General features: G+C 39.3%; 1 protein-coding gene across 1 annotated transcript in view; it reads left to right on the forward strand.

Moving 5' to 3' along the window:
* Positions 1-1,309: 1,309 nt before the first annotated feature.
* Positions 1,310-24,095, forward strand: part of MYCT1 (MYC target 1) — a 69,677-nt gene continuing 46,891 nt past the window's right edge. Inside the window, exons 1-2 of the mRNA XM_042987351.1 lie at positions 1,310-1,414; positions 7,154-7,336. Of these exons, the coding sequence (XP_042843285.1) occupies positions 7,255-7,336 (82 nt within the window). The 5' untranslated portion in view covers positions 1,310-1,414; positions 7,154-7,254. The remainder of the gene's footprint in view (positions 1,415-7,153; positions 7,337-24,095) is intronic.

The following is a 24,095-nucleotide window of genomic DNA, read 5'->3' on the forward strand; positions in this document are numbered from 1 at the left end:
GAGTGTCCCAGAGTGGCTGAATAAACTCACTGGTACACACAGTTTTATTGGTTACTTGGAAATACTTCAAGGAGCCCCCAGAAAGGAAAAGAGATCCTTACTTGTCAATTTCTTCTTCCTGGTTTATTTCACTACCCATACCTATTTGCAGCTGGAAAATTTGTGAGAAGTCATCAGAATCAAGTTTCTGTGGGAACATGTGTTAGGTTAGACTCATAGACTTATTATGATGCAAGCTACAGAAAAGTCAGCTGAAATTGGCAAAAACAATACGGAAGATTTATTAGCTCATGAAAGTCTGAAAAAATAGATTTCCGGATTCACTGAAAGTTTCAGTCAAGGATTTGGTTTCAATCTTCTACTTTCTATTATCCTGCCCACATGTTGGCTTCATTGTAAGGCTGATTGCCCTATAGTTGTAGGACAGCTAACAAATAATAGGCTACATACTTCTTGGCTTACCCATTGGGAAAGAAAGTACTTGTGTCCAAAAGTTCCAGGCAAAGTTTATAATATTTATTCCAATTGAATCATCTTAGGTTATGTGCCTAATAATGTCCTTCCAACCAAGCCAAGAGGAATTAAATGTTCTCATTGGTTTTAACCAATCAGGACCCATCCCTGGCATTTTACTTGACACAATATTTTCCCAAAGCAAGGAGCTAACATGAACAAGTTATAGATGTCTGTATTTGTCAGCATTCCAAAGGAATCAGAAATCATACATACTAGGGGTGCCTGGGTTGCTCAGTCAGTTAAGCGTCCAACTTCAGCTCAGGTCATGTTCTCACGGTTCGTGGGTTTGAGCCCCACATCGGGCTCTGTGCTGACAGCTCACAGCCTGAAGCCTGTTTCAAGTTCTGTGTCTCCCCCTCTCTCTATCCCTCCCCTGCTCACACTCTCACTCCTCTCTCTCTCTCTCTCAAAAATAAAATAAAAACATAAACAAATTTTTTAAAGAAATCATACATACTAAATTAGGATATTTTGAGGTGAGATATATTTGCTATTGTTTTTGTTTTACTCAAAGGGCCAAATTACAAAGGTGTGGATGGGGTATACTCGAATTATAAGGCATATCACAGGAACTTGGAGAAAGCAACAGCAGAACGACCACCAATCTCAGACCCAAAGGGAAAAGAGGACAGAGAGATTACTAGAACCTGAAAGAGGAGTCCTGTGGAGGGTAGCATGTTAAAAAGAGATGTGACCCATTTAGGAACACAGATCATTTCATAGGAGGTTGGGAGGGAGCTCGTGAAAGTAAGAATCTTATATTCTTGTTTTCTGCTGTTTTTACTGTAGCTCGTCATTGGTCCAACCAAACCAGAAACCTGAAGGTGCCAGAGCCCCGTTGATGTGGTCCAGGCTGGTCAGCCTTCCAGGGCAGAGGGCAGAGAACAGAGCTGGGAAGGTAAATGACATGTACTCTGTACAGTAACTGAATCAAAATTTCGGTGCTGTGAGGAAGGTGGGGGAGGGGCGATAAATCCTGAGCAGACAGTCAATGTTTCCTACAGACCAGAAGTATTTTGCTCACTAATATTACTAAGGACTCTTAAGATACTTAAGGCAGCCACTTGTGTTCCAAAGGCAGACAAAGCCTCTGAAAAATACTTATCATATCATATCATATCATTATCATACACATATCACTATATGTGCATGAGTGTTTTCTTACCTAAGACTAGTAGCATGAACCAACTATTTATCTTAATTAACCATATTTATTGTCATCACCTGTATTAAGAACTACAGACAGGGGCGCCTGGGTGGCTCAGTCGGTTAAGCAGCCGACTTCAGCTCAGGTCATGATCTCATGGTCCGTGAGTTCAAGCCCCGTGTCGGGCTCTGTGCTGACAGCTCAGAGCCTGGAGCCTGTTTCAGATTCTGTGTCTCCCTCTCTCTGACCCTTCCCTGTTCATGCTCTGTCTCTCTCTGTCTCAAAAAAGTGAATAAACGTTAAAAAAAAAATTAAAAAAAAAAAAGAACTACGGACAGAATGAATAATAGCTATTTGGTGGGACAAAGTGTTTAACTTCTAGGAATACTTCCCAGACAAAACAATTTTTCACATATAAGATTATCATGTGGATGACAGAGATCTCCTATTTTCTTTCTTGAGCATAAAATAACTATGCTTTACTATTAGCGCAAAATATTTAGATTAACTAGAAGGAGAATTTCTTGATACTAGGATATGTTAAACTCCAAAGTATTTTCCCTGTCGAATGTTTTTGAGCACAGTTTTGGGATTCCGCTATGTTCTAAGATAAACCTGAAAACCAACAAGTCTTTGAATGGATATAAAAAATTGATTTTGCCTCTCCAGTCACAGAGCTGCAATGTGTCCGAGGGTGACTACCAGAGTGACAGCTGTTTTGGTTGTAGAGCCAGTGAACTATTTTTCCATTTTCACCTAGAGCTAGTTTAGAGTGATTCAGATCACCAACGCATTGCACTGCACATTTAGGTCCTCAGATTCCCCTCCAGCCTTCATATGTCATGACAAGGACACAAGTATGGAATGATAGGCTAGAACAGAAAAGGCAGGACTCAAAATCCAGGCAGATATGCAGAGTTAAGTCTCATAACATTCATTCATTCATTCATTCATCCATTCATTCAATGTTTACTGGGTACCTACTATGTACATGCCATGCAATATTCTTTGCATTAATTAGAGCTGTGAACAAAACAGAAAACGTTCTTGCATACATGACGTTTATCTTCTAGAAAGGAAAGCAGACAATAAATGATACACATACAAATATATACTACATTGAACAATGATAGCTGCTAAGGAGAAAAAAATAAAGCAGAGAAAAGACAAAAATATGTCCAGTAAATGTTTGAAATATTAAGTAATGTGGCCAGAGAAAACAGCACTGAGACTGTAACTTTTGAGAAAAATAGCGAAGGAAGTAAATGAGGAAGCAATAGGGATATCTGGAGAAAATATTGTGGGGAAAGAAAAGAGAAAATGAAAAGGCCCTGAGGTTGAAAGCTCCCTGTTCTATTTGAGGAATAGGAAGGAAGTTGTCATGGCTAGAGCTCAATGAGTGATGGGGATAGTCATAGAAGATGAGGTCAGAGAAATAGCAGCTAGTAGTGAAAGACAGATCCGTTAGTCTTGGGAGATCATTGCAGGGACTTTGGTGCTAATCTCGATGATGTGGAAATCCACTGGAGAGTCCTGAGCACAAGAATGGTACGACATAACTTGAATTTTAAGAAAATCCTGGCTAATACGTTGATCGTAGCCTGAATTATCAAAGGCAGAAGCAGGAAGACTAATTAGGAGGCCATTGTAGTAACACCAGTGAGAAAAGATTGTGAGTGGATTGGACTATGGTGATGACAGAGCAGATGCTGTGAATATATCTGTAAGTGAGAGATTATAGGATTTATTGACACATGAGAGATAGACACATTAAGACTGGCAGAGTGTTTCCAAAGGATTCCATGAAAACATCATTTCAGTTCTAACAGGTCTAAGTAGCAAGTGAAATTCTGGGCCAATCAAGATGGATAGAATAATGTTTCTCAACTCAGAATGAGATCCGAAGTGAATCAAGGTGGTGCCAGAGTGACTGAGAAAAAATGATTGGCAGATCTATGACAGATGATCAGCACAGATCTAGACAGAGAGGCATCAGGGATACCTAGGAGCATGGATCATAATATGGATTCTAATGGGCTTTCATATTGGGCAGTAATTTGATCATTGTGGAAGAAGGCAGCAACTTATTGGTTCAGAGTGGGATCTAGTTAGAGAGAGTCAAGGCACTAACACATCACCAAGATATTCTGGAGAGTCAGAATAACGTCTCTTAAGCCAGAGCTGGTCTCAGAGATGGAGGCAAAACTCAACTGAGGAGTAGAGCAGTTCATATGACTGGAAGCCAGGCAAGCTAAGACCCTGAAACAATGCACCCAGAGGCTATCTCTGTCAAAGACTCAAGTGCTAACAGGACCTGAATGTCAATAATAAAATATAGAAGGTGTTTTTATCTACTTGGGTCTTCTGTAGCCTCTGTAGCTTAAGGGGCTGTTCCAATGACTTTCTGATGAAGCATTGAGTCTGGTCACTATACTGGAGGTTGCTCCCTAGGACTTCTTCAGACAAGATTCCTGCTGTTCCTGACTGTTACTGGGGTTGGAGAAAAGGTGTGCCTTCCCAGATAGAGAAGCACAGACTGTACAAGACATGGAAATGAGACATTATTTGGGATGTGTAGAAATGGTGAGGAGACCTGCTTTTTGAAACACGGGAATGGCATAAGGTAAACCCGGGAAGAATGCCCCTAAAGACCAGAGTAAGACATCTCTATAGGGAGTGATTAACAATTTGCAGGAAGGAGAGTAACCATAGGTGTCACATTTTAAAAAGTTTTTTGCCACCTTCACCGTGAAGGCATATTAGTCATCTAAGGCCGCCATAACAGAACACCACAGACTGGGTGGTTTAAACAACAGAGATGTATTTTCTCATAATTCTGGAGGCTGGAAGTCTCCAGATCGAGACTGGTTTCTGCTGAGGCCTCTCTCCTCAGCTTGCAGACAGCCACCTTCTCACTGTGTCTTCACACACACACACACACACACACACACACACACATCTCTGGTATCTCCTCATCTTCTTATAAGGACACCACCAATCATATTGGATTAGGGACCCACCCCCCTATGACCTCATATAACATTAATTTACTCTTGAAACATCCTATTTCCAAAATGACATGAGTCATGTGAGTTAGGGCTTCAACATACGAGTTTTGAGGAGGCACATTTTAGCCCATAACAGAGGGGTATGAAATCAAAGGCAAGAATATTGTTCTAAGAGTCTAGGTAGGAGGAAATTGAGACCTGCACTAAGGTGCTGGTAGTGACAAGGAAAAGAAGATGGATAAGAGAGACATTTCGGAGGAATCTGGGTGGCTCAGTCACTTAATTGTCTGACTCTTGACTTCAGCTCAGGTCATGATCTCATGGTTTGTGGGCTCAAGCCCCGTGTTGGGCTCCATGCTGACAATATGGAGCCTGCTTGGGATTCTCTCTTTCCCTCTCTCTCTCTGCCCTTCCCCTGCTCGTGTGTGCTCTCTCTCTCTCTCTCAGAATAAATCAATAAACTTAAAAAAAAGACATTTCATAGAGAAAAGGCACAATTACTAAGCAACTGATTGAATATAGAGGCTGAGAGAGAAGAATCAATAAATCAGAAGTCTTGAACCTGAGTGACAAGCAGAATAATATTGTCCTTTAACAAAAAGAAGGCCTTTTTCTACATGTGGTTGTTTCTTTCACTTTGTCCTTCCTTCATTTTCTCTGGATACCAGCACCACTCCTGTTTCTTTCTCTGCCTCCCGTCTCCTCCAATTTGCAGCTGCAGCAGAAAGTCTGACATTCTCCACTAGGTTAATCTTTTGCAATACAATTCCAGGAAACAAATCTTTCGTGTCACTTCCACTGTGCCCTGCTCTGTCCCTCTTCCTACATTTTCAGGCATTGCAGTGATTTGCTTTGATTACTTCATTTGTTTGCTGTTTGTCTGTTTTTCTTGGTTAACTTCCTCCATGCTCATTTCTGGTGCCCTTTCTCTTGGGATCTCAATTACTGCCCTCGAGAATCACCATGTCTGAGTTATTACTTGATGATGTGCATGTGTAGAGATCATTTTAAAGCTTTTGTTTTTACTTCTATATATATTTTTATTTTGAGAGACAGAGAGTGCAAGTGGGGGAGGGGCAGAAAGAGGGGGAGAGAGAGAATCCCAAGCAGGCTTCCAGGTCAGTGCACAGAGCCCAACATGTGGCTCGATCTCATGAACCATGAGATCATGACCTGAGCCAAAATCAAGGGTTGGATGCTGAACTTACTGAGCCACCCAGGCACCCCATGAAGGGATTATTTTAAAGGCAATTTATTTTGAAGGAGGGAAACATAACAGAAATTTTAAAAAAGCACTACTTTACAAACTGTATAGCTTTTGGAATTCAGTTCCCCAAAGTGAATATATAGTATTTAAAATCATTGCTATTATGTAAATCACAAAACTTAGAAAAATACACTTGAATAATACAATTTATATCTTAATTTATTTATTGCTAAAAATACATTTTCTTGGCCCCCAACCTCCTACATTTTGATTCTTCAGGACTTAGATAAGGTATTGACATTTGTATTTTAAATAAACTCAGGTGATGAGGACATCCAGCCAGTTTTAAAGAGGACAACCATACTTTCTTTGGCCCACATAAGAGCTGAACACTGACAATGCAGATTTGGATCGGACAAGTTTTGAAACTATTGTAGTTTCTTTTACATTTTTTTCAAATTAAAAAAAATTTTTTTAATGTTTATTTACTTTTGAGAGAGAGAGAGAGAGCACAAGCGGGGGAGGGACAGAGAGAGCGAGGGAGACACAGAATCCGAAGCGGGCTCCAGGCTCTGAGCTGTCAGCCAGAGCCCGACTAGGGACTTGAACTCACGAACCGTGAGATCATGACCTGAACTGAAGTCGGATGCTTAACTGACTGACCCAGCCAGGCACCCCATAAACTATTACAGTTTCTTTTAAAAAAAAAAGGACAGATGAGATATTCTGTTGACTTTGCTATTTGAATTTGATGAAATGGGAACATCTGTAGGTAATTTTAAGGGAAAATGTCATGCCAATAGAGTTAGAGATGAGATCCAGACCTCCAAACAAATACAACAAAACCACACAAAATTTAAAACCTGTTGGACATTGGTAAAAATACTTTCTCATTATATCCTGAAAATCCTTATCACAGTAGACATACAAAAATACTTCTTTGTTTACCTAGTGTTCGTCAGGAACTAAAGATAAAAATTAGTAAGTCCCAGCTTCACATCTAAACCAATCCAACCACCTGTGTGTTTATTTGATAGGGGTTTACAATGAGAAATTAACATTGATAATAAATCTTACAATTAATTTTAACTTCTTTTTCTATTGTTATACCAAAATCTATGCCCATTAGCACTTAGCAAATTAGGAAGGAAACATGAAAATGAATACAGTTGGACTAACTTGAAAATTTGCTGGGTCAAACATTGGTAAAGAGTAAAAGCCAAAGGATTACTTTGAAAGTCATTGTTGTTCCAACTGCATGTGTTTTTTTTCCAGGATGTTTGATTCGATTGAGTGTGAGGGGAATCACCCAAATCAGCTTACAGTCTGATGATACCTTTATTTCCTGCTTAATGTCCTGTGTCCTTTAAAGCAAAATGAAAAGAAAACTCAAATCCTCAGAAGTATTACTTCCTGTTGTTCTCTCTCCCCAAAGGCATCAAATTGGAATACTTATAGGTATGTGTGATTTGTATTTACCTTCATATCTTTAAATAACATGCTTCCTGATTTGGATACTGGGGCATTATCTGTTGACTTCTCACCATGGAAAATGAGCATTTAACTCTATCTTAGAGAGGTTTTCACCTCTCTTATATTCACATACACTTCCTGTCTTTCATGTTCGTAATGGCATATAATCTGAATTCTAGTTTGGTAAATATCCAGTATTTATATTACTATGACCAGATGAATGGAGTATACAGTTGAGTCATAGATTACTCTGTGACTACTCATCATTCCCCATACAATTTCCTGGTTTCTCAGGAATCAACAATTTCCTTGATATTTTGTTAGCTTTTTTTAAAAAAAATTTTTAATGTTTATTTATTTTTGACAGAGAGAGAGAGAGAGAGAGAGAGAGAGAGAGAGAGCATGAATGGGGGAGGGGCAGAGAGAGGGAGGCAGGATCTGACCTGGCAGCACAGAGCCCAATTCGGGGCTGGAGCAGTTAAGTCAGAGGCTTAACTGACTGAGCCACCCAGGCACCCCCTGTTAGCTTGTTTTTTTGTTGTTGTTTGTTTGTTTATTTATTTATTTATTTTTTTTTTTTTTTAATTTTTTTTAATGTTTATTTTATTTTTGAGACAGAGAGAGACAGAGCATGAACGGGGCAGGGTCAGAGAGAGGGAGACACAGAATCTGAAACAGGCTCCAGGCTCCGAGCCGTCAGCACAGAGCCCGACGCGGGGCTTGAACTCACGGAACGCGAGATCCTGACCTGAGCCGAAGTCGGCTGCTTAACCGACTGAGCCACCCAGGTGCCCCTGTTTGTTTATTTTTTATGAGACTTTCACAGACTCAACAGCCAGATTTCCCTGCCCAAGAGTCTAAATCTCCTCTCAATGTGGGCAAATGAATCAGGTATCCCACCAGCTACCATATTGAGTGTGAGGTGATGTCAATCCAGTCAGACTCTTCTGAAACCTACGTGTTAGCTAGACTTGTGTTCTTCGTAAAAAGTACCTGGGGGGCAAAAGTAGGGGAAGAAGCTTTGGTAACATAGCTGCTACAGCCATGAGACCTAAGTCCTTTTCCTCTGCCAGCACCTTAGCTGGATGGGTTTTTCTCGGGAAGGTGACCCAAACCCTGATTCCTGAAGAATCTGAGTACTTGATGGGCTTGTCTTGTCCAGCTGAAGGACTCAATTTAGGACTACTCGGTGAGTGTGTATTAAAGGATTCCAGTTAATCCCCTCCTAGGTTCCAATTATAGCTCATCACATCCCATTGAACAATAGAAACCCAAATGCCCTCTGGAATTGGGACAATTATAATGCTCAGTTGAAGAAACCCTTTTCTTTGCCCCTTTTTTACAGAAGCATGAGGAGCCCACAATGGCCAGTAATCAGTTTCCAGTTCATTGTATCACAACCTGGTAGACACTTTCTTTTTCCAGGCCGTAAGAGTTTCAAAGCAACAGTATCTAAGGCTATAAAGACTTTCAGCAGAAATTCTTTCAGTGGAAATTAGATTATAGTAAGGGGAATTGCTGCCTCAATTTCCAGACCTGTGCACTATGGCTATGCTATAGGGGAGAATGTAGCATCTGTTGATCTCTGGTTTAAGGCACAGACTGCATTCTGTAAGACAATACCTCAGTCTCAGGATATTGTCTCCCAGCTCATGTGGTACTAGGACTTTAGCATTTCATATCACTGTTTGATCAAGACAACTACATCTGGGGGGTGCCTGGGTGGCTCAGCCAGTTAAAGCATCTGCCTTCGGCTCAGGTCATGATCTCGCAGTTCATGACTTTGAGCGCCACGTTGGGTTCTCTGCTGACAGCTCAGAGCCTGGAGCCTGCTTCAGATTCTGTGTCTCCCTCCCTCTCTGCTCCTTCCCTGCTCACACACACACACTTTCTCTCTCTCTCTCAAAAATAAATAAACATTAAAAAAAAAAAAGACTGCTACATTTGGGTGATGAAGCACATTGAAAGTTAATGGATTTCATGGGTATGAAGTGATTATCAATTTTCTTTGCTACAAATTGTGCCCCCTAATCACAGATGCCGTGTCAGACTTATCAGAGATATCAGAGTTGGCTGCTGCCATTTGCAGATTGGGCAGTTGTAGTCAACAGGCTGGCCTTAGTGCGGGAAGCCCATGCTATTGCCTTTATGCATAGCCTCTTTTTCTGCCATCTGATCACTTTGCACATAGAATAGATCATTAAGCAAGCACAAGGCAAGGGAAAGAGACTCACTACCTCCACAGGAAAACCAATTTTGTCTATTCGACTACTGAAAACCTTCACCAGCTATGCCCTCTGGTAGGCATTTGGTAGAAAACAAATACTTTCACACTTTCTTCGTTTTCCAAAGAATTCATCTACATGGCTCTTGTCCAGATTTTCTTGTCATCATTTTTTTTTATGCTTATTTATTTTTTGAGAGAGAAAGATACACACACAGAGAATGTGAGCTGTCAACACAGAGCCCAACATGGGGCTCAAACTCATGGACCGCGAGATCATGACCTGAGCTGAAATTGGACCCTTAATCAACTGAGCCACCCAGGCATCCCTCTAGTCATCAGTTGTCTAACTTGGTTCTTTGCAAGTTCCACACCAGCTGACCAATCTATTCATTTGTCCATAAATCAGTGTAGTTCGACAGCCCAGGCCATCTCTCCTTCCACACAAAGCAAATGTATGTAGCACTCCAATGTCTGCCGACGGGGAGGATTTTCCTTCCCCCCTGAGTGGGCCTAAGTACAGTGGCTGCTCCTTTCACCTGTGCTGGCATATCAGCAATTGATCTTGGAAGTAGGCCCAAGTTTTTCCTTTAACGTGTTAGAAAATTCCCCATGACGTCATAGGTGTGGGATAAGGAAAAGACAGCAAAGCGATAGGAGCAGGTGGAATGAGACGCTGAGCCACGTGCATTTGATAATGCCCTCCAGAGCTCTTGGAGCCAGATCTATCTCACAGATAACACTTCCATTTTACAATGACATGCTGCTGTTCACACACAGGTTTATGGTTGCATCCAAGGTGTGTAACAGATTGTGTGCTTGTCTATAGTATTAGTTTCTTAGAGCTGCTGTAACAAAACCCCCACAAACCAGGTGGCCTCATAAAACAGAAATGTATTGTCTCAGAGTCTGGAGATAAGAAGTTTCAAATCAAGGTGTTGGCAGGGCCATGTTCTCTCTGAAAGCTCTAAGGAAGAATCTATTCTATGCCTTTTCCTTAGCTTCTGGTGTGGACAACAATCCTTGGCATTTCTTGGCTTGTAAACACATATTCTAACTTCTACCTCTGCTGTCACATGGTGTTTCTCCCTGTGTGTCTTTGTGTCTTTTCTCCACTCACAAGGGCACCAGTCATATTGGATAAAGATCCACCATGCTCAAGTATAACCCCATCTTAACTAATTACATCTGCAATGTCCCTATTTCCAAGTAAAGTCATATTCTGAAGTCTAGGAAGGACACGGATTTGGGGGACACTATCCAACCTTGTATATATCTGGTCCCCTGGTGTGATGTTCAGTTTCTATCAGAGCCAAGAAAATTCTTTTCCAATCAAGAATGGTGGTTGGTAGAAGGAGGCATGACCTTACTCCCAAACCCTAAGAGTCTGCACTATCATTCTCTTACTGGGACTTTTCAGAGACTCCATACAGCATCTCTGTCAGCCCTGGATACTTCTACTACCTACTGCATCATAAAGCTCACAGATCAGGGCAACTGTCATGGCCTGGACTTGCCATAGATCTTCTTTTTCTCTGAGCCCTACTCAAAACAAGCAACATTATAGGTTACATAAAGTAAATGGGCTGGAGAAGCTTGACCAAATGAGATGTGTATTACCTCTAAAATCTAAGGCTCAGCACATATTACTCTCCTTGCTCCATATTGGGCTGTGCAACATGTCTCTTACTCTGGAAGAGAGATTCTGATGTGCCTCATATCACTGGACCCATAGAAACTTAACCAGTGAGGCAGGACGCAGAGCTTACAGTAACGTTTATCTCCCATCTCAGGCTAATTAATAGGTGTTACTAAGGAATTTAAGGTGCTGGCTACTTCCTTCTCACCAGGTCCAATTAGAATAATGTCATCAATGTAATGGATCAATGTGGTATTCCGAATGTCCCCTTGAGTTACATATTATGATAGCAGAAGAATGGATAAGATCCATTAAAAGTATACTCTGGCCTGTACGATATAAATGCAAATTGCTTCTACTCTTCCCTCACTGATGAGATGGGAAAAATTGCCAAGCCAGTACCTTCATATCAAGGGCTGTTTTTATTTGCTCCAGCAGATACCACATCTGGAAATGCAGCAGTGATTAGTTTTGCTACTTGATTAAAGTAGTGATAACCTACTGCCACTCTGTGTAACCCATCTGGCTTTTGCTCAGCTAAATCAGATTTGTTAGATGAGGATATGGTAGGAATCACTAGCCTTGCACCTCGCAAGTCTTTAATGGTGGCACTAATCTTGACAATTCTCCAGGTACGTGGCATTCCTACTGTTCACTATCTTGGAGGAGAGTGTGAGGATGTGGGAGCCATTCAATTCTAGCACTTTCCAGTCTTCCTTTTCTTCCAAAATGGACTTCATTCCATGTATCAGGGAATGAGTTTGAGATTCTACCAAATGCTAATTATATCTGTTTCCACTGGACATTTTGGAACTTTGGGATAATATTTAAATATGTTATTAGGAAAGCTCATAAATATATACAGAAGTAGAGCAAACTCCTGTATATCTATCATGCCCTCGAAGATAGACATAGACAAGACTGTCACTGACTCCATAAGTCCCTGCTCTGACTATGGGATCAAGTGTTTTGGGGTCCCCAGATTCAGGACAGAATCAAATCTCTTCTGAAAGGACTGGCTATTCAACTTTCTCCAGTAATCTGGGGAGTAAATAGCCTCAGGTTCTCTGGAGAAATTTCAGGGAATGATTCACAGTTTTTACTTATGGCCAACTATACGTATAAGGCCCTTCTTCAAAGAAACCCTTTATAGACTCTCAGTCTAAAGACTCAGAGTTAACAAAGTGGTTTAGATTTGAAAACTAATTAAGAGGCTATGAATCCCCACTTTGGCAACTGCATTATGTTTCTGCCCAACACACCTAAAACATTTCTCTTAATGTAATTTTTCCATGAAATTTTGAAATAAATTGTCTTAAAAATTTTGGTAACATAAAGGAGGAATCTAATAAAGCTCCAGTCTTAGTTTGAGTCTCTGTTCTTTGTGGGTGTTGTTTCCTCTTTCAAATAACGTTTAAAATCTTTTCTTTTTTCTTCAATCTTTTGGAATTTCAATAGGATAATGTATTTATTTAATACATTTTATTTTTTTTTAATTAATTGCGTCTTTCTTATTACTGAGACATTCTATTCTACCTTTTTACTGAACACTTACACATCTACATTATCTTTGTTCCCTTTTTCTGGGAGAATATTTATTGAATATTAGATCTTCTGCTTGCTTGGCTTCTGTGTCTCTTCTGCTCTTTTTCTTTTTCTTTTTTTAAATTCTCTTTAACAGACATTCTGCAAGATTATCTGACGCTATTTTTGGTCTTTAATTTTTTATTTCAGCAATCATAATTTTAACCTTTAAGCATTCTTTCTTCCATTTTGCTTTTCATGCTCTTCTGGTTTTATTTATAGACACAATAACTTCTTAAACCTCTCTCCAGATATTAATCTGGCCTTCTGAATTATCTTGGTCACCTCTGAGCACAGTTTTTGCTTATTTATGTACTTATGTTGGTTCTTCTACTTTAAACTGCCAATCCTCATATAGCTGGAAATTCATTCTCAAACAGCTGGAAATTCTTTACATTGAAGAAAAGAGACCGAAGACGTGGTGTGGGTTTCCTTTCCGTTGAATATAAATGTCTTTATTCTTGCTACTCTTTTTCCTGAATGGTAATTTTTACTGAGAGCTCTCCGTGAGGAAGCATGGGCTGTGTGTCACTGAACAGCCATTACTTCGAGTGATTGTCCAGTTCCAGGTTACTCAATTACCTATTTGAGGAGACCTTTGTTCTTGGGCACCAACATTGACACTAGAAACCATAGCTTCCTCCGAAAGGCTCATTAAAATTCTTTAGGAAGAGTCATAACATTTGTTTCTCCTCCTTTCCCCCGCTCCTCCCTTCAGTCCTAGGCAAACTGGGACAGACAGTGACCCTCAGTGGGCTACCTACATGAGCTCAGTGAGATGGCAAAGAAGCAAAGAAGTGTCTTTGTTGTACATATAGATCATCAATTAACCTCCTCTTTCCAGCACTAGTTCTCTCCCCTACTCTGCTTACCTTCCTGACTTGGGGCAGGAATCCCTATAGGGTATCTCGTTTGCTCTGTAGAAACCACATAGGGTATTTCTGCTCTGGTTTTCTTTGTTGGTTTCATCCATTAACACACATCCTTCGGTCTTCCAGAAATCTGTTACAGTCTCTCCTATACTAAAGATACTCTCTCCTATTATCTGTCTCATTTTGCAGTCATCCTTTTTTTGTGCTTGTTTTGTTCTTTTTATTCTTTTATTTCATTCAGGGTCAGTGTGGATGGATGGAAGACAAATGAGTGAGCTGTTTGCTGTCTTGAACTAGATACTTTTTTTCTGTTATATTGACAAGATATTATTTGTGACTTTCTACATTTCACATGGAAAAAACTTTAAACAATTCCAGAAGTAGACAGAATGCTTCACCTAATTTTATACACATCCATCTTATCAATTTTTAAGATTTTGCTATATTTGCTTTATCCAATATTTTAAACATTATTTTTCTTTTGATGAAGTATTTTATGGAAAATCTTAGATGCCAAGTTATTTCATAATTACATACTTTAGTATACATGTCTTTAAAAAAAATGACATTTTCTTACATAACTGTAGTACATTGTCAGTGACAAAATCAATAATAGCACTTTGAGGCACCTAATATTCAATATATCCATCTATACTTAAATGCTCACAATTGTACCCCAAATTATTTCTTACAGTATTCTTTCTTCCTCTCCTTCTTTCTTTCTCTGTTTCTTTGTTTCTTTGTTTCTTTCTTTCTTTTGAACTCAGGATTCAAACATGGTCCACACTTGGCCTTTAATTGCTAAATCTCTTAAGCATATTTATACCTAAAGCAATTGTCCTCCCCCTCCCCCCTTATTTCTCCTGCCATTGATTTCTTACTGAAATGGAACCAATTGTCTTACATGACATCTGACATTCTAGATTTATCTCTTTGTTTTTTCATGATGTCATACTTCATATAAATAGGAGTTCATTCTAACATTTTTTATTAAATCCAGGCACGCTTTCTTTTTTCTTTTTTCTTTTGAGACAAGAACAGAGGAGAGGCAGAGAGAGAGGGAGAGAGAATCCCAAGCAGGCTCTGTGTTGTCAGCGCAGAGTCTGATGCTGGGTTGACTCTCAGGAAAGATCAACACCTGAGCAGAGTCAGATGCTTAACTGGACTGAGCCACCCAGATGCCCCAGACACACTTTCTTGTTAGGAATGCTTAGTGCTATGGAGAGCTTGACATTGGCTCATACTAGGAGGCATGTGTTCGGTTGTTCTTTTCACGATGCTAAAATTGCTTAGGGGGCTCTGGTGATGACAGTCCAATACCTTTATTGTAATGTTCCCTTTTAACCTGTGTTTCCACGAGTCTACTCAGTGATAACCTGTGCTTAACTATTTCATTAGGTGTTGCAAAATGGTGATTAAAAAAAAAAACTCTATCATTTCTTCTACGTTGAGTACTTGGAAATATTCTGTAAGAACACCTTTGCTTCCTCAGCTGGGGTTACCCAGAGATAGTCTGTTTATGAAAGACAGGATAAACATTTTTCTTTCCTCTTAGTTTTTAATGTTCAGAGTATGCAGCATCCGGCAGTAGTCATCATTTCTATAAGAATTACTGTTATTATTGGGACGCCTGGGTGGCTCAGTCGGTTGAGCATCAGACTTTGGCTCAGGTCATGATCTTGCAATCTGTGAGTTCAAGCCCCACATCGGGCTCTGTGCTGACAGCTCAGAGCCAGGATCCTGCTTTGGATTCTGTTTCTCCCTCTCTCCCTGCCCCTCTCCTGCTCATGCTCTGTCTCTCTCTCTGTCAAAAAGAAGTAAACATTAAAAAAAAATTTTTTTTTAAGAATTATTATTATTGTAATAATTATTATCTAATTGTTCTTTAGGTTTCTCCAAATGCCCTGTACATTTGTTTTTGGCAGAATCATTGTTTAAAAGAGTATAAAAATTGGGGCGCCTGGGTGGCTCAGTCAGTTGAGCGTCCGACTTCGGCCCAGGTCACGATCTCGCGGTCCGTGAGTTCGAGCCCTGCGTCGGGCTCTGGGCTGATGGCTCAGAGCCTGGAGCCTGCTTCGATTCTGTGTCTCCCTCTCTCTCTGCCCCTCCTCCGTTCATGCTCTGTCTCTCTCTGTCTCAAAAATAAATACACGTTAAAAAAAAATTTTTTTTAATAAATAAATAAATAAATAAAAGAGTATAAAAATTGCCAGGTGGCAGGGTATTTTGATGTCTGGCGTGTTGTTTATTTCTAGTTTCATTTCTTACTTATTAATTTTTCAAAAACTTCATTAGAGTCCAAATGAAATGTGATAGATTTCACGGATTTATAGTGTTTACTTTGGCATACCCATATGTCAAACCTTCACAACAATCACGGTAAACAAATAGTTCCATTACTTCCAAACAATTCCTCCTGTGCCCCTTGGTAATCCACTCTTCCCTCTCTTGGCAACCACTGTTCTACTTTTAATCATTAAGAATTAATTTGCATTTTCTAGAATTTGATAGAAGTTGAATCATATGATACATATCATCTGTTGCCTGGCTTCTTTCACACAGCATAGTGATTTGGAGATTCATTCACATTGTTGTTTATATCAATAGTTTGTTCCTTTTTATTGCTGAGCTGCATGAACACATCACAACTTGTTTATCCATTTGCCAGTTGATAGACGTTTGGGTTGCTTCCAGTTTGAGCAATTACAAATAAAGCTGCCATGATTATTCTGGTGCAAGTATTTTTAAAGACCGATAAGGTCTTTTTTTTTTTTTTAATCTACTCTGTGGATGTCAATTTTAGTTGGTATGTTCAGAGTTCTGTTGTCCAATACAGTAGCTACTGGCTACGCATAGCTATTGAGCTATTAAGCCTCATCTGACCTGATACATACTTTAAGTGCAAAATACATACTAGATTTCAAAGATAGTACCAAAAAAGAATGTGATATATGTCATTAATATTTTGTGTATTAGAAATATAAATTATGTTATGTATAATATATATAATTTATATATTGTATAATATATATAATTTATATATTATATAATATATAATTTATATTATTATATATTATATATAAATTATATTATTGATTGCATGTTGAAATTACAATATTTCATGATAAGTGTTTCTTTTTATTTGTTTACTGTGACTGCTAGGAAATTCTGAATGACATAGATTGGCAGTGTTTGTTTAGAACCTTACCATTTAATGTAGTTATATAGTTGGATTTAAGTCTGCCATTTTGTTGTTTTCTATTTGTTTCTCTCTGTTTCTTACTTCTCTGGTCAGTGTTTTTCATAGCCCTTAGGTAGTTGCTTTGGCTGGAGGCGGGCAGGTATTTTACCAAAAGTTTTAGTTATAATTAGCAGAAGAAATGGGTTGCAGTGAGATTACATCCCCAAAACACAACTGGAACTAGCATGATTACATTTTTAAAAAAAGGCATATTGCTCGTTGTACTTCTGCTTATTTTAACTGATTGGGTTCCTTACCCCCCCCCCCCCCACCTAATACAGAATTCTACTTTTCTCATGTAGTGGTTGAATGGTGGTACTCAACCCCCTCCAAAATATGTCATTTATACCTATGAATGTGACCTTTTTGGGGGAAAAAGAAAGAGTTTTTGCAGATGTAACAGTTTAGGAGGTGAACATGAGATCATCCTGGATTATCCATGGGCCCTAAGTCCACTGGCTAGTATCCTTATAGAGATACAGAGAAGAAGGGAATTCAAGATGGAGGCAGAGATTGAAGTAATGTGTCTATAAGCCCAAAACGCCAGATTGCTGGCAGCTACCAGAAGCTGGGATAAAAGCATGAAATAGATTCTCCCCTAGAGATCTCAGAAGAAACTAACACAGCTGATAGCTAGATTTTGGACTTTTGGCCCCCAGAACTTTGAGAGAATGAAGTAATTCTTCGTGTTTCAAGCCACCTAGTTAGTGGCAATTTGTTACATTAGCCCTAGAAGACTAATATACCTTATTATTTCTTTCCATTTGCTCTGTCACGGACTGACATAGGCTTGCGAGTTAATAAGCTATTTAAGTTTCAGGTGTACTATTCTCTTCTCAGATTTGTAATCTGGGACCTCTTAGGCAACATAAGAGCCTGTATCCCTGATAGTGCCTGTGTTTTTGTTGTTGTTTATTGAAGGTAATTATGTGTGAGGAAAGTATAATATTTACTCTTTGAATTCAACATATTAAAAAAAGAAGGGGACAAATAAGATCTTTAAAATATTTTGCTGCGGGGGTGCCTGGGTGGCTCAGTTGGTTGGGCGTCCAACTTCGGCTCAGGTCATGATCTCACGGTCTATGAGTTCGAGCCTCGCGTCAGGCTCTGTGCTGACAGCTCAGAGCCTGGAGCCTGTTTCGGATTCTGTGTCTCCCTCTCTCTCTGCCCTTCCCCTGCTAATGCTCTGTCTCTCTCTCTGTCAAAAATAAAGAAACATTAAAAAAAATTTTTTTTAATATTTTGCTGCAGGTAGCAATCTAGATGACCTTCTGGTGATGTTTTAAAGAAGGCATGTTATTGTTTTTGGAAAGGTTCTTAAACATTAAGGTATTAACTCTGTAACCCACTTTTCTCTAAACATTTAGTTGGTCGACAAAAATTGAGATTCAGTGGTGACTTACATTTAATGAGGTTGAGCTGCCTGAATGTCCCAGTTATATAAGAGGACCTTCACTAAGGCATTGAGAAACACCTTGGTGAGGGGAACAGGAGCAACCTTGAAAAGCTCTGTGACGGCTGTTCTCTGTCCACTGAATATGATGGTGAGAGGTGGGCTCATTCATTTCACTGGAGACGGCGGAGCGGCAGAGGCTGGGGCAGCTCCTAATCACCAAAGACAAGGTGGACACATTTACCCTAATAGATACCAGGTTTCAAAGTTTCAGCACATTTTGTCCTGAAGGGATCTTTGGTGGAAGCTATTTGATCACAGTGTCCTTCGGACTAAAATAGATTGACAGCCTACTTACATGTTTTAGATCCAAATGGCAGAAAAAAGTATTTCTAAATCTGGTTTCCTAGGAGGCGATTGCAATGCTCAGAGTCTCTTACGGAAGGGAGATCAGACTCTTCTTCTAAGGAAGGATTCTGCACAACTGACACAAGATTATATTGTAAAATTCCCCCCGAGTCATTCGCCAGAGTGGCTATGTACAGGGAAAGAAGGAAATATTCTGGCTTTCCAAGAATTATCAGGCACATAGCTCTAAACTGATGTTCGTGTCTAAGAATTCGAAATGCTGTTTTGTTCCACCTTTCAGAGTGAGGGTCATGGTCAGATGAGAGATGGAGCTTTGTCCCAAGTTTGAATCACAGTGGCGCCTTGATTCATCTTGTGGTTAGTTCCCCATTTATGGAATGCATAATTGGAATATGCAAGTGGCACAGCTGGCAGGACCCAGCTCTCTGATCTGCGGAGGAAGGGACATTATGGTAGAAGGAATCAAGTGGAAGCCGCTGCAACTTCCTCTTGCTGTCCCAATAGTAAGCCCTGTCCCTCTCCGGAAGGTGTGACCAGAATAGAGAATTCGAGGGTGCCGAAACCTAACGATTCCTACTGGCTCTTTTGGAGGTCCTGGTACTATCCCTATGGCCTTTCTCCAAGGTGAGAGATAGCAGCACCAGTCAAGCAGACACCCCTACTCAGAGTTTCAGCTCCACGGAGCCCTTCTTTTTTCTTTCTTTCTTTTTTAATGTTTATTTATTTTTGAGATAGAGACAGAGTGTGAGCAGGGGAGGGGCAGAGAGAGAGAGGGAGACACAGACTCCGAAGCAGGCGCACAGAGCCCGACATGGGGCTCAAACCCACGAGCTGTGAGATCATGACCTGAGCTGAAGTCCGATGCCCAACTGACTGAGCCACCCCAGGGCCCCTCCACGGACCCTTTCTTGGAAGCATCTAAGTTTCATAATTCCAACTTCTTGCTTTCGTTTCTCCAGCTTCAGAAGTGGTAGCTGTTTCCTGAAGTTGCCATTTTTATAATTCCTTGATGCTCGGTTTAGCTGTTCAGTTCTTTAATACTACAATAAAGAGGCTGACTGCATACATTTTGGTGTGTGTTACCTCTCCTCCTTCTGCTTGAATCTGGACAAGCTGATAAGAAAGCCCGTGCTCCCTCCTTTGGTTCTGGTGGGAAGTTGAAACCGCATCAACTCCTGCCTCCAGGGAGCCCTCACCTTGGTTCCACTCCATCTCTGGCCACACTGAAACCCCCAAACCTGTGTCCTGTCTGTTCTGACTTTTTTTAGACATGCCTGGGAAACTTTGCTCTACCTAGAAAACCTCACTTTTTAAGTGATAAAACTTTCATACCTTCTTGGTATGTCAGCGGGACGTTGGGGGGAAGGGTATCATCAGTCTTGACATTGGAAACAAATTTTGGATGGATGTCCTATAGTTCACATGTTGATAAATGAATTTGTATGCTATGATAGTTGATAAATATCCACAGTTATTAGTGTGCATTTATTCTCTATAATTTTTAAGTGGTTTAATGCTTTTTTAAATGCTTTCTCTTTTAAAAAAATTAAACAATATAAATGCTTTCTCTCTCTCTCTTTTTTTTTTTGCTTTTAACATACTCCATCTGATATTGAGAATGTGACCTATTATTTTTGTGCTTGTTGTTTGGTATTTTTAGATCTTAGTAAAAATATTTCAAACTTTAAGAGTCATTGTACCATAGATGTATTTCTTGTACATAGCAGAGAGTTGAGTCTGCTTTGAGATACAATCAGAAAGTCTTTTCTTAATGGGTGAGTTTAGTCCATTTGTGTTTCCCAATATGATAGACACATTTAGTGTTAACTCTGTCATCATAGTTTGTTATGCTCCTTGTTTTCTCTGTGTATGTGTTAATATATTTCATTATACAGCTTGGTTTTCTTTTATTTTTCATGTATGTGTAATTAATTGCTAATTTGATAGCTTCATATTTTTATTTTAGTGGTTGTCTTTATACCAGTACCTACTTCTAATTCAGTTTAGTGTCTCTGCATGTTCTATATATTTAGATGGTATTTACTGACTCTTAAATATTAGCAATGCATATTTATTGTTCTTCCTCTTTCTTTCTTCCCCTACTTTTCCTACTCAAATCAATATTATTTAATCGTATTCTTTTTCTTAGTGTTTATGCTTAGATATTTTATAAATGTATATTACTTGAATTATTAGCTCCTATATAAAGATTGATAGAGACTGCTCATCAAAGTCACCATGATTTATGAATTCAGATTATAACTGAAAATGTTTTTTTCTTAATGTTTATTTTATTTTTGAGAGAGGGAAAGACAGAGTATGAGTGGGAGATGGGCAGAGAGAGAGGGACATACAGAATCTGAAGGAGGCTCCAGGCTTTGAGCTGTCAGCACAGAGCCCGGCGTAGGGCTTGAACCCATGAACCATGAGATCATGAACTGAGCCAAAGCTTAACTGACTGAGCCAGCCAGGTGCCCCTATAATTGAAAATGTTTTAAAGGATTTCTAGAAATATTTGTAGGAGGGAAAACCATAAAATTCATGGATTTTTGCTGATTAGAGGTGGTGTGGACAGACCTCAAAGATATGGAATATTAGTCTTTTTTTAAAAAAAATTTTAATGTTTAGTTTTAAGAGTGGGAGACAGAATGCAAGAAGGGGAAGGGCAGAGAGAGAGAGAGAGAGAGAGAGATACAGAATCCAAAGTGGGCTCCAAGTTCTGAGCTGTCAGCACAAAGCTGATGTGGGGTTTGAACTCATAAGCCATGAGACCATAACCTGAGCCTAAGTTGGATGCTCAACAGACTGAGCCATCCAGGCACCCTGATATGGAATATTAGTCTTAATGATCCAAATATATATACATTATTAAAAATCAGGACCTCTGGATTGCAATTGTAAAAAATATGCACTTTTGATCTACCTAGTTTTTTTCAAACCTGTAAAATTTTCTTGCCATTATTATTATTACTCCCATTATCAATGCATGTCTGAGTTTCTGGATTCATCACAAAAGGAGAGCTTCAGCTAGTAGAGGGGAGAATAAATTTTCTTTCTATTCTTTGTGTAGCAGAACATGGCTTATCACTGATTCCATTTCCTACCCAGTTCTATCACCTTTATAGCTAATAAAATTCCTCCTAGATTTTGGAAGTTGCTTAAATTTCAATATTACTGAAATTTAAATTTTCTTTTTTAGTCTTTTTATATATTTTAGTGATGAATTTAGAAAGAATACAATGGTTCTCCTTGACTATTTGGTCCTTTTCCTAAACTTGATCATTAGCACATTGATCTTTGACAAACAGCCTGTTTGACCTATATACTAGGAGCTATAGTGTATTTTTCACTTCTGCAAAAAGCAAACATCTACAGTTTTTATTATGTCTTTCTTTTTATCAGAGGTTTAACTTTAAGCAACCATAGCACCATCTGGAATTAAATATGAATCCTTATTTTCCAATTACTTTTAGATTTCTAGAGTAGTGAGTAGTACTTAGCTACTTAGCTGCTTAGATAGAGAGCAAGGTACTCCCACATTTTTATGAATGAGACTGACCAATTCATAATTTTAAATTACCAGTGTTATATCTATTATCAAGTAAACCCAGCTGATTAAAAATTGAGCAGCTGAATATTTAGCTGGTCCCATTCAAAAAAGTAGAGCAAGCAACTTTGAAATATTTTTATGTTGAATTTCAGTTGGAGAGGTAAACTTATTTTGCATAACTAATGAAGGCCAAAACCAGAACTTTTTTCAGGAAACATAAAATATACTGAAAAATTTGTATAATACAACAAGCAAATAACTGCATTTCAAGGCAAGAATTCTAATTCAAAAAATAAGCAACTAATTTCGATAGGAGAATTCTACCTTATGCTCATAAATCTTGCTCTGCACCTTTTTGAAAATGGGTAAAGGATGAAGAGGTTGAGTAACTGCAAAAGATGTCTTCCTATGGGCCTTGAGAACTGAGATTTTTATGGCATTGCACTTTTTAAAAAAAATGTTTATTTTTGAGGGAGGCAGTATGAGTGGGGGAGGGGCAGAGAGAGAAGAGGACAGAGGATTAGAAGTGGGCTCTGTGCTGATAACAGTGAGTCCGATGTGGGGCTTGAACTCCCAAAATGTGAGATCATGATCTGAGCCAAAGTTGGATACGCCCAAGCTACCCAGGCACCCCTATAACATTGCAGTTTTAAGCTAGCTGATTATCAATAAAAAAGTATAAATCTGACAATGCCTATACTGTCTGGTGATCAAAATACACATAGCATGCCTAATGCAAATGACTAAAATGAAAAGTATGATTTGCACTTGTAACGGGGGTGTTGTAGGCTAGATACAAGCAATGTGGTTTTTTTGGCCACAGTAGTTTGGACAGCAGAGAGAGAGGAATTCTGTATTGCCATCTTCTGGTCAGTTTCATCAACTTCTTCTGGTCAGTTTCATCAACCCCTCCCAGCGCTTCATCACATGGTGGAAGAGGTTTAACAATAGACCCTTAACGAGGCTGACTTTTCTAAACTAATGCTTTTATCGGCACAAATATATGTGTTTATTAAACTGACTGTGTACATTGTGACAAATGAAATGCCCTAATTTTAGACATGGATGGTTTTGAAGTTTCAAAGGGCTGGGATTGTAATTGTTTCGTTCATCATGGCATTCCGAGTACCTACCACTACTTATGCATGGCACACGTGGGTGGTCAGTGTATAGATGTTGAATAATAAAAGGTTTTGTTACTGTCTTTATATAGTCTTGACTTTATTTTTCAGAATCAAATGGAAATTGATTCCTGACTCTGAGGCCTCTGGGCCACCTCAACAGTTTTCTAAGTTCTTCACCTTGTTTCTCATTTCATTCAATATATTCCTACTACTAGTGGGCATTAAAAAGCCCCAGTCTTCTGTGACAGAAGTGAGTTTCTTCCTCTTCCACACATCCTGTCTTTCCAAGTGTCCAGGTTAATTTCAGACGCTGGATGCTTTCTCCATGGAATATACAGACAACACCGGAGATCCCTTCCTAGCTCTGAAATTTTGTCTTTTTGATTCCTTTATTCTCTACTATGGAGAATATGGTTTGGCCATAGTGACATTTGGGTTATCTGTAACGTATGTGCCACCAGACATTGGGCCATATGCCTTTTTTTGGAATGCCTCTTTCCGATGAATGGTCTCAGAGAATGCAAATTTTGGTTTCAGAACCAAATGACCTACTGTAAATTTTGCTTACTGAATCTGGAGGGATTAAGCATCATGTGGTCCAACCTGTGCAATCTGGGTATCACAAACAGCGGCACAGCAATTTTGAGCGACTTGTTTAAAGTTATAAAGCACCCCAGGAGTAGATGTTCTTTAGCAGTTTTGCCACCTTTTTTTCTGTTGAATCGTTGAGACACATTTGCTTCTCCGG

Source organism: Panthera tigris, chromosome B2 (assembly GCF_018350195.1).
Source record: "Panthera tigris isolate Pti1 chromosome B2, P.tigris_Pti1_mat1.1, whole genome shotgun sequence".
NCBI classification, from domain to species: Eukaryota; Metazoa; Chordata; class Mammalia; order Carnivora; family Felidae; genus Panthera; species Panthera tigris.